Source organism: Cordyceps militaris (assembly GCF_000225605.1).
Source record: "Cordyceps militaris CM01 unplaced genomic scaffold CCM_S00003, whole genome shotgun sequence".
Lineage (NCBI taxonomy): Eukaryota > Fungi > Ascomycota > Sordariomycetes > Hypocreales > Cordycipitaceae > Cordyceps > Cordyceps militaris.
In genome coordinates, this window is record NW_006271971.1 from 164,517 (window position 1) to 177,670 (window position 13,154).

A 13,154-nucleotide genomic window follows, 5' to 3' on the forward strand; every position below is an offset into this window, starting at 1 on the left:
GCAGTGTTCCTGCGGCCAGCGGTGCACTATCGGCAAGGACTTCATCGCTAGGCCGGGATGTCTCGTCCGCCTCGCGCTTGAGCAAAAACCATTCGGCTAAATTAGCAGCCCTGGTGTCACGGCGCAAGCTTTTGACTTCCTCGCGGCAAATCGGGCATGTGAATTCAGGGGAGCCGTTGTCGCTCTGCGCATCAAACCAAGAATTCACACATGCCTTGCAAAAGGTGTGGAGGCAATCGAGCAGGGCGACTGGGCGACGAAATATATCGGAACATATCTTCAATTGTTAGGAGAACAAAAACTTGTAAGCATCATGTACTTCGAAATTTACCGAGCAGGTTAACTCCTGTTCCAGCTGAGACGCCATCGCTGCCTCGGCGAGTTAAAGCTGAGGGAACGGCGAGTTCGTGTCTGTATATCCTGTTGGGGGCGGTCTGCCTCAAAGTGTTGTTAGGACATAGATGCATTCTTCGTCCACAAGATAAGAGATATCAGGAACATTATACCCTAATTTCTAAAGGGCAGAATTGCCTATTATAGCAACAGGGGGTAGACAGGAAACCCCGTAGGTATGAGGAGGAGGCCTGCTCACGGATGACAAGGCTTGGGTTCCAAAGGATAGGGGCTGCATTTCACCATGCAAATGCTACATGACATTTGGTGCCACGTCACGCAACCAAATCAAGGTGCCACCGGCACGCTCACGGCAAAAGTGTACATACGGCGATTGCGCAGATACAAGTCGACTCAAGATTGAGAGAGCGCCTTGATTCTCCAAAGCACAGCGCTGTGTCGTAAGTGCCCAATGTCGTTATCCAAACGATCGACGGAAGCTCGGCAAATCTGTGTTAGCGAGCCGGGATAGTAGCTGCCATCCGGACGTGGTGCTGTTGCCGCCTAACATTCTGTGCACCCGATCCATACACTGCAACCTTCCGTTGAGATGGATTCAGCTCGCAGCTACTGCGAATCAAAGGCGTATTCTGCAGCGCAATATTTCGATCCCATCTTGGCACAGTGCTAGCAGCTGATAATTGGCTCGCAACTTCTCGCAGAGAGTCACCTAGTTCAAGGTACAGGGACTAGGAACCTTGAATCCGAGATGTACATATTAGTGTCAGTAGGTGACCAAGTTAGCAAAAGGTTGATGGACCTCCCATTATTAATATACGGCCGAAATATAATGATGAATACATAATTATTATTTTATGCTTACCGTCTCTTAGCAGTATCGTCCCTCACCACCCGCAAGGTCCCGAAATTATCTTGCCTCATCATGGCGAAGTAATCTAGTACCTAATAACCTTCTCTTATACGGAGTATTCACACGACTTTGGTTAGATCGTATCTCAAATGGGAGGCAGTCTCTCAAGACCTGTGCAAAGTTGTGGTGGTAGCGGATTCGGAAGGAATACATGTCTCACCAAGGCATTCACTCCGCCATAGCGGCTGCATGACAGGCCTGATTGGCGCCACGCAATACTGCATGAGCTGGTTCTTATTTTGGGACATTTGTTATCATTTGCGATCGGAGCCTAATACATCAGAGGGCGAGAAACGACCGTTTGGCTCTGAGAATTATCAGCGAAAAAAAAACCCCCAAAAACAAAGGATTGGTCAATACACTAAGAAAGACTGAACTATTGTTACGGAGGACTTGTTGGCCCAAATCTGGTGGGTAGGTTTTATGGCGCCTTGGTATGACAATTCAGGATTTTGTCCGGCGGTTAGGAATGATAGGTGCTATTTTTGAGTTACTCATGCAGCTTAGCACCAATAAGCAATCGTTTTACTGGCAGTATCAACAAAATTTACGTGAATTAGCCTATAGCCAGACGTTCAGTGACTAATGCCGCGTGGCCCCCTGGTCGCCCACTGGAACGTTGTATTTAATTTTACCTACCCTATACCTAAAAAGAAGTACCGCCCCTGTCAAACGCGCTTCGTTGGCCAACTTTCTCCCTCTTCCTTTCATCTTCGTCCCGACACAGCTTTAGATTATCTTACAGACGACAGACGATATCGATCATGGCAAAACTACCGAAACACAGCATTGAATATCACAGCACAAGCATGCATGAGGATGACCATGATGCGAGTTTTAAAGTCCGCCGAAACGGCAAAATCTTCTACATTCAAATCTCACCTTCGCACTTTGTCGACTCACCTGTCATGACACAAAAATACCTAGTATACCTCGAGGTTCTCCGATCTGGGGAAGAAGTTATAGATGACATATACGACACCGATGTCTTTGAGTGGGTTATGACGCCGTTCGAGGCACTGCTTGTTGAACTCGCTCCTCCGCCGCCGGGCGACCCAAAGCAGACTCAAATCTCTCTACAACAGCATCTTTTCCCCGAAGTTTTCGTCTTTGACCTCGACATCATCAATGAAAAGCCATGTCCACGACGCATCTTGAGCCAAACCCCGCCCTTTCGTCCGTCTTTCTGCCTCTTTGACGAGCCATTCCTCGACGAGCTAGAAGAGTGGACACATTTCTACGACCCTGCTGCGATCATCCTTAGCTTCACAGACCCAGAGGACGCACTCTTCAAACAACCCAGAAAAGTCCTCATTGACGACGGACAAGTTGAGTGCTTCTTCAAGCCTTGCCACTCCAGCACCCAAGCTACACGAGAGCTCAAGAGTTACAAGGCCATCCTTGCAGCTGGACTCTACGACGGCCAGTTGAATCTGTGTCGCATGCACGGCGTCGTTATGGATGACCACGATTTTATCCTTGGCATTCTGCTGACCTATGTTGACGGTGCCAATTGCCCCTTATCTGCGAGAGTCGACCCGGAAGACCCTGACGACCCTCCCATGAGTGTGAGAAGGAAGTGGATTCGGCAACTAGACCTCACGCTGTCCAGTCTTCATAAAGCAGGCATAGTCTGGGGTGATGTCAAGGCGGAAAACGTTTTGATCGATGAGAGTAACAATGCTTTGGTTACTGATTTTGGAGGTGGCTATACTCAAGGTTGGGTGGACAAGGCGTTGGCCGAAACGATCGAGGGGGATACAATGGGCATGGCCAAAATACGGAAGCTTCTTTTTCCTTGCGAGACTGAATCATGAAAGCACTCTTCAAGGAAAAGTTGTTGATGGGCTGCAAAAGGCTCCATAACACACTACTCGACATACAGTCCTCGAACCACGCCATCAGCATACCGGCAGCCGCAAGCTACCCCCAGCGCAATGGGCCACCGCCGCGCTCAGCATGTTCAACGAACCTAGTCTGGTCAATTACGGACCCGGCATCCTAGTCACCCCGACGCTGTAGGAATACATGCGAGAGCAGGCGGAACGAGCCTTCACACGGTAACCAATGCTAGACCCGAAATTCAGTCGCAACTTCCTAAAGCCAGCCGCCGCTGCCGCAGCCGCTGCCGGCAAGAAGCGAGCGTCGGAGGACGCAATAGACACAGAGGCAAGCGTTGCAGCAGCCAAGCCAACGCCTAAGAACCCGGGAGCGAAGAGATCGCGCAAAGCAGTAGCGCCACGAGGGGTCCCCAATGTTGCGTACAGGCAATGAAGGCAAGATGATGATGTATTGTTCTAATGATGTGGGTGGCTTCTATGCCCTAACCAGAGCTATGAAGTGGTACCCGAAAGATCGCAATCTCGTCGCACTGCTGGACCGAGTGACACCCTGCGTGGCCGAGTTCGCAGCGGCCCTGGAGACAGAAGAACGCGTCAAGGACAAAGAGGCAGCGCTGATGGGAGAGCTCACAGCACTGTACGGGCAGAAGAAGGGAAAGGAGAAAATGGCCAACACCAACGCAGACGCACCGAACATGCCAATCATCACGAAGCAAGTCAAGTAGGTCGAGTTGACCATCATGACGCACCTGCGAGGCAGTCTGGTCAACCACGGACCCGACATCCCAGCCACCCCCCCAACTCTACAGGAATACATACGGGAACAGGCGGAAGGGTTAGAGATCAATTATCAATCTCGATACTAGACTAGCAAATACTAGGCAAATATTATAAAATATAATATTAAGCTACTTAAGATAGAATATAATTCTTATTTTTCTTATTTTGCTTATTTTTCTTAATATTTCTAGTTTTTAATTAAATAAATACTTTTAGTTATTTATCTAAATACCTAGGTCTTGGTTAGCTAACTACTAGTATAGAAGTTAGGTTGGATGTTATAGCTGCCCTCTTTCTAGGGCGGCTATATAGATCCTAAATCTAGTTATCCTTATTAGTTGAATTGCCTTCTGCTTCCTTTCCAACCATATCCTTATCTGCCGTTCCATCGCCGCGTGAGCGCTTCTTAGGGCTGTAGCTGCGACTCTTTGAACCAAAGAGTTTTAGTATATACGTGCTTATAAGATCCATAAATATTTCCTTACTTACCGACTCGTCCGCCCTGATAACGGACAACCAACGTGGGCCGCCTGCAGACAGAAAGGAGGCCTGCAGGACCACGGACCATGCAAACCGCGCAAAAATACACTCGACGGCGAGACCCGTGAGTTGCTGCAGCTCTACGTTGTGATAGACGGCAGTCAGCTCCTCCGCCGGCGTGCCAATGAGTGTGTGAATGACCCAGCGGCCCCATTTCGGGGCAATGGCAAAGCAGCGTTGGTCAAAGGTGGCGTGGATGTGGGAGGAAAGGAGGATGGTGTTTGCAGTATCGTCGGTCGCGGCTGCGGCTGGCAAGCTGGGCCGTATTGTGTACTGCGCCATCTCGTTGGACAAGAACCAGGCGTTCTCGCTGCGGGGGATAAGATGAGCGGCTTCGGTGCCCAAGGTAGAGGCCGTGAGGCGGCAGGACACGTCGCGCGCGAGAACGGCCGCGTCAAGCGTGGCGGTGCACGGGAGGCCGTACTTGTCGGGTATGCTAAGCGTCGAGGCCAGCCACGACGGTGGCAACCTGGCGTGTGGGAACCGAAAATGCTGAAAGGATGGTACTACGGGGTAGGCAGGGCTCGGCGCGGCAGAGCCAGGGACGTGGAAGTAGTATTTGTCTCCGAGCAGCAACGCATCCGGGTCGATGCAGGGAGGGTCCGTCTGGGGTTGCTTGTTCTCGGAGAGGTAGCCATCGAAGCGCGCGTTGGCGAGAATGGCGCATGCCACGCGCGCAGTCTCGTGATGCATGCCAAAGCGCTTGTTGGGTTGCAACGGGGTCTTCTGTGCGTCATGATGAGGGAGCGGATCGAGCGCCGGCAGTATGAGCATGGTGTTGGAATTGTCTGCGTATCCGGGATGGCAAAACCGGACGTTGCGTCGATGGAATTGCGGGCGGACGCCTTCGTCTGGGTGTTTAGGAGGTGGTAGGCGGCGCCGTACGCCGCATGGCAGCGCCATTTCTGCCATCTAACTAAGCGCTAAGCGCGAACGTGGTAGAAAAGATTATGGATGTACCTGGTTGGTTATGGATGTGCGTGGTTGCTCATGGGTGAGGTGCTTTTGAACGGACGAGGTTAGTACCTGGCTGCGGGTGAGTATTCTGTTATGCTTTATAACGTGACATCTGCTATCCCCTGTGGCCGCTTCCCAGACACCATAACTTGACTACTTTAATGTCTGTTTCTGCTACGATGAATGACCCTGAGGGAAATTCCGTCGCTGGCTGTATTGATGTATAATGCTTTCGCCCTTTTTTATACACGATTGGGAGCTGCTGCGAGGCCTTAAGGTAGCCGTCATATGTGCTAGAGGTAGTTAATTGAGAAAAAAATACGTTATTTTAAAGGTAATACCTGTAAAAAAACGCCCCTAGCGAAGACCATTTTTCTAGAATCACGTGGATCGTCTGGCTAGCATCCAGCCTTGCCGTTAATCTGGGTTTTGCAATTTCCGCGCCCAACATCACCAAATGGCCAAGTCAACTCTGCCGATCGATCCCGGCCAGCTTATCCATATCGGACACGGCACCACGGGCGTTGTATACGCTATTGACGGCCAACGCGTTTTAAAACACTTCTACGATATTGATGAAGGGGCAGAGGAGCGCAAGGCTCTGGAGCGCCTAGGCTCACATCCCAACATCATCGGATATTTAGGTGAAGGAGACTCGAACTCTATTGTTCTGGAGCGTGGCATACCATTGCTGCAGCTGGCTGAAACTGACGACATTTGGGTTCAAAACCATCGGACGTGGATACGAGATGTTGCGGACGGGCTGCAGTATATGCATGACAAGGGCATTGTCCATGGAGACATTGGTTGTGAAAATCTGGTCGTCGTCGAAAATCGGCTCAAGATTATCGACTTTGAAGGCTGCGGCATTGATGGCGAAGAAGCGAGGGCAGGATACAAGTGGTATAATCGGCAGGGTTCGGCGGTTGACATCCACAGCGACATATTTGCATATGGCTGTGTAATATATCAACTGCTCACAGGCAAGCCAACATTCTATGATCTCGTCGAGGTCGACGACAAGAAGAAGATTGCTCAAGACCGCTACGCTAGGCATATATTCCCCGATGTTCAGAGTTTGCCTTTCAGCAGTGTTATGCTAGGTTGCTGGACTGGGCAATTCAAGTCGATGGGAGAAGTGCTCGCGGCGTTGGATGCATTGTAAGTCGGACGAGACAGTTGGACAGGTCGCTAGCCTAAACGTTGAGGAAATGGGGCGATGCATTCATACTCGGCTTGGAGATGTATGTAAACCTACATCCTTTCCCTTTCGATAGACTTTTTAGAAGCGAAATCCTTGCCGCAGAGCGACCTTTCTTAGGCACAGCAAGGCGACTCCTCGAGTCTTCGATGTTGACCACATCGAAGATGATGAGGAAGAACAGCAGACGTGAGTCACTTGCGGTGGTGCAGCGAGCCGAGCGGCCACCCGTCGTGGGTGACCAAGGTGGTTGATATGGATCGCGCTGAGCGGCATAAGCGATACGGCGGAGGCGGACCGCGTGCCTCGAGTCCTAGCAAGCGATCGAAGCCACCGTCCGACCACCAACGCGACGCATCAGAAAGCGTCGACGGCTACGTGATGGCATGGGAAGACGATGGTCGAACCGCGGCGTGGATCGAGGGCGACCGAGGAGATGATGATCCGAGAGGACGGAAGCGGCAGCGGACCGAGGGCGACCGAGGAGATGATGAGCCGAGAGGACGGAAGCGGCAGCGGACCGAGCAAGAGGACTTGCTTCCATCACTGACGAGCTCGTTTATTAGCTGCAGCGTCGCATGATGAGCCCAGTCCCTCAGTCCACTCGGGAGAAAGCCCCCACTCGCTAATCTAAAGAATGTTACCTTGCTACTGCCTGATGTCAGAATAGGAGCCGTGCTATCTATATTGGCTTTTTCAATCCATCGTGGCTGCGATGACTTCCCTCCCGCCCAGACTCTGTGGTTCTGCCACTACACGCTTGGCGGTTGGGAATGAGCCACAGAGCGAGAAGAGACAATGGTGACGGCAAGGGAGCCCCTGCTTATATGGCAGCTCGATCGGAAATGCCGCTTGACTTTTGCAATTTATTTTCGAAATGCAGCCAATAAAATTTCGTACCAACGGTACTCGCGAAGCGTATCAGATGCGCCTCTATTCCTTGGCGCTGCAGGGCTGCTGGATGTGCACGGTTATACCGCACGGGAATGCACTTTAATAAGTAATTTACTTGGCCACGAATAGAACGTCCATCAACATACGTCGACGGGACAAGCAGCCTGGAGACGAAGTGGAAACGCCCACCAGCGCCAAGAAGAAAAACAGGAACCAACAGCCAACAGGAACAGTCGTCAGTCATCCTGCTGTCACTCGCACTTGGCATAACCGACTATCATCAGGGTCAGCCCTCCACCACCATCAATGCGACACCATCTAGCGCCTCCGCTTGCAGGCAAGCCCTGACATTCTTTGCTGTCAATGCAAACTTTCCGCTTCCCCGATTTGGCAATCACCCAGCCATCATATAACACCCTAGCATCTTAGCACCTTCCTATATAAGTAAAATATCGTAGGGCTGCAGTACATAAAGCTAGTCATATAGAAAATGATATAAAAAAATGATATAAAAATGGCCACGTTGGGCTGTCAAATTTATAGAACCTGCTCTGACACGCTCAACATTCAGTCCAGCCAAGTGCCGCAACTGTAAACTAGATACCGCCAGGAACATCCTGGTAAGATGATCTACATCAAGGATGGACATAGAAGCGATGGTCAAGTGAAATGTAACCATCGCTTGCCTGCAACCATTCGGTCCACAACAGGCGCGCCTTGTCCGATAAGGAACGAGTCCACCAAGTCCGTCACCTTGTCGGCTTGTGATAGAAGCAACTATACCAGAACCACGTCCCTTCTCAAAGTTATAAAATGCACAGCCCATGGCCTCCAAAAAACCGTCTCTACTCATTAGATTCATCCCCCTTGACAGCCTTTCGTTGGACCTTAGCTCTCTCCACCACTCGCCAATATGCTCCTTTCAGCACTCCTCCTCGCCCCTGCCGTCGCCGCACTCGCGACCCGCGGTCCCGACCGAAGCCACGTCCGGCGAGACTTCATCTCGAACAACTGGTGCGGCCAGGTGCTGAGCGGCAACGCCATCCGCGAGGTCTCTGCCTCCTGGGTCGTGCCCGCGGCGTCGCCGCTGCGCTCGCAGAGCCGCGGACAGCCCGTCCACAACTACCAATAGGTCGGGATCGACGGCGCCAGCGCAGAGTGCCAGGCCATCCTCCAGGCGGGAACGTATGCCCGGGTATGTGACGGGCAGCCTCACGTCCCTCCATATATCCGCAAAGCAAGTTACACACAAAATTGCTAACGAGGAAGTCCAATGCCAAAAGCTAGAAAAGAACCGCCTAACGTACGGGTTCTGGTACGAGTTCTACCCGTTAAACTCTTAGCTGATGGACGAGCCTGTCGGTAAGCGCACGCACCTTAGGATAAACGTTAGACCAGGCCAAAAGGGGGGGGCTAACAATGTCCAGTCCGTCCAGGAGACACCGTCTTCGTGCAAGTCACAGCCCACAACAGCACCTCAGGCACAGCGTACGTCATCTCCTACTAGCAACGTTGTGCTTGGTTGTACTAACTTTATGGGGACCCCAAGGTACATGGAGAACCACACCACGGGCCAAAAGGTCACCATCGCGCTCGACGCGCCGGCCGGCTCGTACCTATGCGGCGCGGCGGCCGAGTGGATCCAGGAGGACGCGGCCGGCGGCCTCGCGCCGTTCAACACCTTTTCGTTTAACGAGTGCCGCGCGACAGAGGCCAGCGGACACGCGCGCACCCTCGACGGCTCCGAGCGCTGGTTCCTCCGGCCCGCCGACCACACGCTGTGCTATCCCTCGGACGTCTCGCGAGACTCGATCCGGATCAACTACAGCGGGCCCCTCGCATAACGAGTGGGGGATGCAGCTACCATCAACGGGGTCTCTTTATCTTCTTCGACAATAGAACGGGTTACTAGTTGTAGTTGGGTGGGGGGGGGCTGTAGTTAGAGGCAAAAGATGGTTGATATTTGTATTAAAGGGGCTTTATTTGACCCAAGAGTAGCGGTAGCGGGCCCTATATTCGGAGGACCGAAATTTACAGGACAAGATTTGGAATTTGCAGGATAACTATACCGCTTTAGGATTAGCGTATATACGTTCTCTATACAAATTTAGCAGGGGCGTTACTTAAAAGAAACTATAAGCTATATTATTTTCTATTTAGTATAAAGTAATAGAATTTAAGGTTATTATTATATACTAGTACTAGTAGCGCTACTACTACTAATAGCGCTACTATAGCTAGTAAAAGGGTAACTATAGATAAGGAATATATAGAAGAGGGCTAAATATAAGCTAAATTAATAGGTATAATAGTAATATATATTATATAAGCTTTAAGAGACTATTAAATTAAAGCCTATATATATACTTTTAAGGCTATAATTAATATTATAATAATTTCTTATATAGCTACTAATTAATATCTCTTATAAGCTACTATACTACTGCCACTACCGCTACTACCGCTATAGCTATAGCTATAGCTATAGCTATGGCCATAGCCTTAGCCACGGCCTTAGCTAGGGCTATTAAGGCCGCCTTAGCTAGGGCCTTAGCTAAGGCTGTTGTTAAGGCTATTACTAGAGGGCTTTAAAGCCGTATTAGAGCCCTCCTAGTAGCTTAGAGTATACCTAGAGGTAGCTTAAGGCACTAGCTCTAGGTTATTCTATACCGCCTAGCATATAGGATATAGATTAAGCTTATAGGCATACTTAATAATAGCCTTTTACTAGGGGTTATTAGCTTAAAGCTACTAATAAGGATTAAGGTTATTAAAGGTTATTAGATAGCTATCTTCTAATAGACCCTTTATTATATAGTAATAAGGAAGCCCCTATTAGGTAGTAAAGCTATTAGTATAATAATAATAGGTATAGCTTATTAGGGTATTAGCTAATAGCTATTAAGCCTTCTTAACTTACTTTATAATTTTCTTTACTACTAGCTAACTAACTTTCCTTACTAAAGGTAGTAATTAAGGGTAGTTATTCTAGTTAAGCTACCTTCTTAAGAGTTAGTAATTAAGAATATAGTTATATTTAGTAATTTAATACTAAACTATATAAATAATTATATTATTTAATATAAATAGGTTAGCTATTTAGTTTTTAATATAATTCTTAAGTTTAGAGTAGCTACCTTTAGCTTAAAAGCTTATAATAATATTATAATTATAATAGGTTTAAGTTATAAAGTATATAAATTAGTATTAAACTAGAATATATATTTAGTATAAATAATTAAGGATATTTAGAGTTAAAGTTAATAAAAGATACCTTATTAAATAAAGAATTTAATTCTAACCTTCTTAATATACCTATATAGTATAAAAGATATCCTATTAGTAAAGGAATTCCTCTTTTAAGATAGGGCCTTAAATAAGGCTTTACTAGCTAATAAATATTATAAATATATTATTTAGGTTACTAGTTAGCTTTAGTATATACTACCTAAAGGTATATACTCTAGGAGATAAGGGTAGATATATTTAGTAGGTATTTACCTATAAAGTTAATTTATAAGGCATTCCTTAAGTACCTTAGTATAGGAGCTATTAAGATAGCTTATTAGTAGTAGGTAGTAGTAAGGTATTATTACTAAAGCCCTTAAATAGCTCTTCCTCTATAGGTAGGCCTATCTTATCTTAAGTCCTATACTATTTTAGCTTTATATTATATAGGATATTCTTATTAATATACTATATATAAATTTACTACTAGGTAATAAGAAAGGTATTATAAAGAGCGCTTTTAATAGTATTATTATAGTCTATAATAATAATATCTAGAGGCTTAATATTAGTATAACTAGTAGTAGTATAAAGCTAATCTAACTACTATTAAAAGCTATTATAATCTTCTTTTAATACTATACTAAATACTATAAAAAAGGTAGTATATAATAATATTATACTATTAATCTATAGAAGTAGTATATTAAAATAGTTAACTTTATAGGTATTATTTATAATTAAGAGTCTAGGGTTTCTTTTTTAATATTTAATATAGCTTTAATAAACCTAAAGTAGGTATAAAATACACCTAGTTAGACTATAGAAAATATTAAAAAAGAAAACCTCTTTATTATCTTTAAGAATATTAAGAAAAGCCTATATAGAGGAGCTAATACTATGCTAAATATACTAAATATTAGTTTAGATTATATATATATTCTATACTATAATTATAAGACTAGGGTTCTTACTAGTTAATTAGGTAGTAATTAACCTAGAGCTTAATTAGCTATTAGTACTTTTAGTTATAATAAGCTTATAAAGTTATTTAATACTAAATTACTTCTAGGTAATTATTTAAATCTATACTAAACTATTATTAGTTATATAAGGTAGATAGTTATATTCTTTATAATTAAAAGATATTAAGAAGATTCCCTTAAAATAAAAGAATTAAATAATATTATAGAATTTATAATTATACTTCTTTAAACTTATTTTATAGTATATTATAATATTATTAATATTTTATAAAGTACCTACCTAGTTATAAGAGAAGTAAGTTTAGTTTTAAGGCTTATTATAGCTACTTATAAAGAAGTTAGGCTTAGGCCTACTCTAGACTAGGCTTAGCCTAAGGCTACTATAGGCACACCCCTAATATACCCCCTTTATATACTAGAGTAAATAGATAGACTAGCTTTTCCTCTTTTTTTACTCTATAAGAGAGTTAATACTATTATAATACCTATTTATAAATACCCTAAGGCTAGTCTTTAATAATTAACTCTCTTCCTTACTAATACCCTTCCTATCTAGCTAAGAGAAAAGCTAATAAGATAAAAGTAATAATAATAGAATTATAATTTAAATAATAGCTACTAATAGCTAAGGTTTACTAGGTACTTCTAGCCTAGTTTATAGCTATAATAAAATAAAATATATTCTTAAAAAAGGAGTTATAATAACTATAAAACCTTTTTAATACCTAGAATATAGCTAGCTAAACCTTTAAAGGCTAGATTATAATACCTAAAAATACTCCTTTTTTAGTTAATATACTTTTAGTTTAATAAAAGCCTTTATTTATAAAAAAGAAGTTTAATAATAATATAAAAGTATTTATAGGTTAAAAGTAGGCTATAATATATAAACTAAAAACTAATATAGACTTTATTAGCTTTTTAAAGTCTTAATTTATATATATTTAAGTAAACCTTAATATTATATTATAAATAAAAGTTATTATATACTTTAAAGTAAATAGCTTTTAAAGTAAAGTAAACCTTTATATATTTCTTATATACCTTAAAATAGTATTTAATAATCTTTATTAATAGTTTATAATAATAATAAACCTTAATATAATCTTATAAAGTAATAAAAAGTCTTTTAACTATTATTATATATACTTTAAATAAAAGCTAGCTTTTATTAATAGCCTTATATAGTTAAATAAAGTTAAGTTAAATAAACTCTATTTAATACTATTCTTTATAATAAAAGTGTTTATAATTAGCTATAGTATTTTTTAAATAAATTATAATAATATAATCTAAATACTTTAAAAGGTAGTAATAAACCTTAAATTATATAAAATTAAAAAATAATATTAAACTAAACTATAATAAAGCCTATATAGGTAGTAAATAGATAAAGAAGGGGATATTTAAATAATAGGTATTTATACCTTTAAAATTATACTAGCTATTAATAGTATAACCTT

At 44.0% G+C, this 13,154-nt stretch overlaps 4 protein-coding genes across 4 annotated transcripts; 3 read left to right on the top strand and 1 right to left on the bottom strand.

Annotated features, from left to right (window-relative positions):
- Positions 1–2,073: 2,073 nt before the first annotated feature.
- CCM_03676 (Protein kinase-like domain) lies at positions 2,074–3,081 on the top strand (the record flags this gene model as incomplete). The annotated part of the gene is made up of 1 exon (XM_006668825.1): positions 2,074–3,081. The coding sequence occupies one exon, from the start codon at positions 2,074–2,076 to the stop codon at positions 3,079–3,081; it is 1,008 nt and encodes a 335-aa protein (XP_006668888.1).
- A 1,125-nt stretch (positions 3,082–4,206) lies between these two features.
- CCM_03677 (uncharacterized protein) lies at positions 4,207–5,328 on the bottom strand (the record flags this gene model as incomplete). The annotated part of the gene is made up of 1 exon (XM_006668826.1): positions 4,207–5,328. The coding sequence occupies one exon, from the start codon at positions 5,326–5,328 to the stop codon at positions 4,207–4,209; it is 1,122 nt and encodes a 373-aa protein (XP_006668889.1).
- A 511-nt stretch (positions 5,329–5,839) lies between these two features.
- CCM_03678 (Protein kinase-like domain) lies at positions 5,840–6,776 on the top strand (the record flags this gene model as incomplete). Its single annotated transcript, XM_006668827.1, has 2 exons — positions 5,840–6,543; positions 6,704–6,776. 2 exons carry the CDS (start codon positions 5,840–5,842, stop codon positions 6,774–6,776), a joined length of 777 nt encoding a protein of 258 aa, XP_006668890.1.
- Positions 6,777–8,390: 1,614 nt separating this feature from the next.
- CCM_03679 (Concanavalin A-like lectin/glucanase) lies at positions 8,391–9,321 on the top strand (the record flags this gene model as incomplete). The annotated part of the gene is made up of 5 exons (XM_006668828.1): positions 8,391–8,543; positions 8,610–8,672; positions 8,821–8,839; positions 8,905–8,965; positions 9,027–9,321. 5 exons carry the CDS (start codon positions 8,391–8,393, stop codon positions 9,319–9,321), a joined length of 591 nt encoding a protein of 196 aa, XP_006668891.1.
- Positions 9,322–13,154: the final 3,833 nt, after the last annotated feature.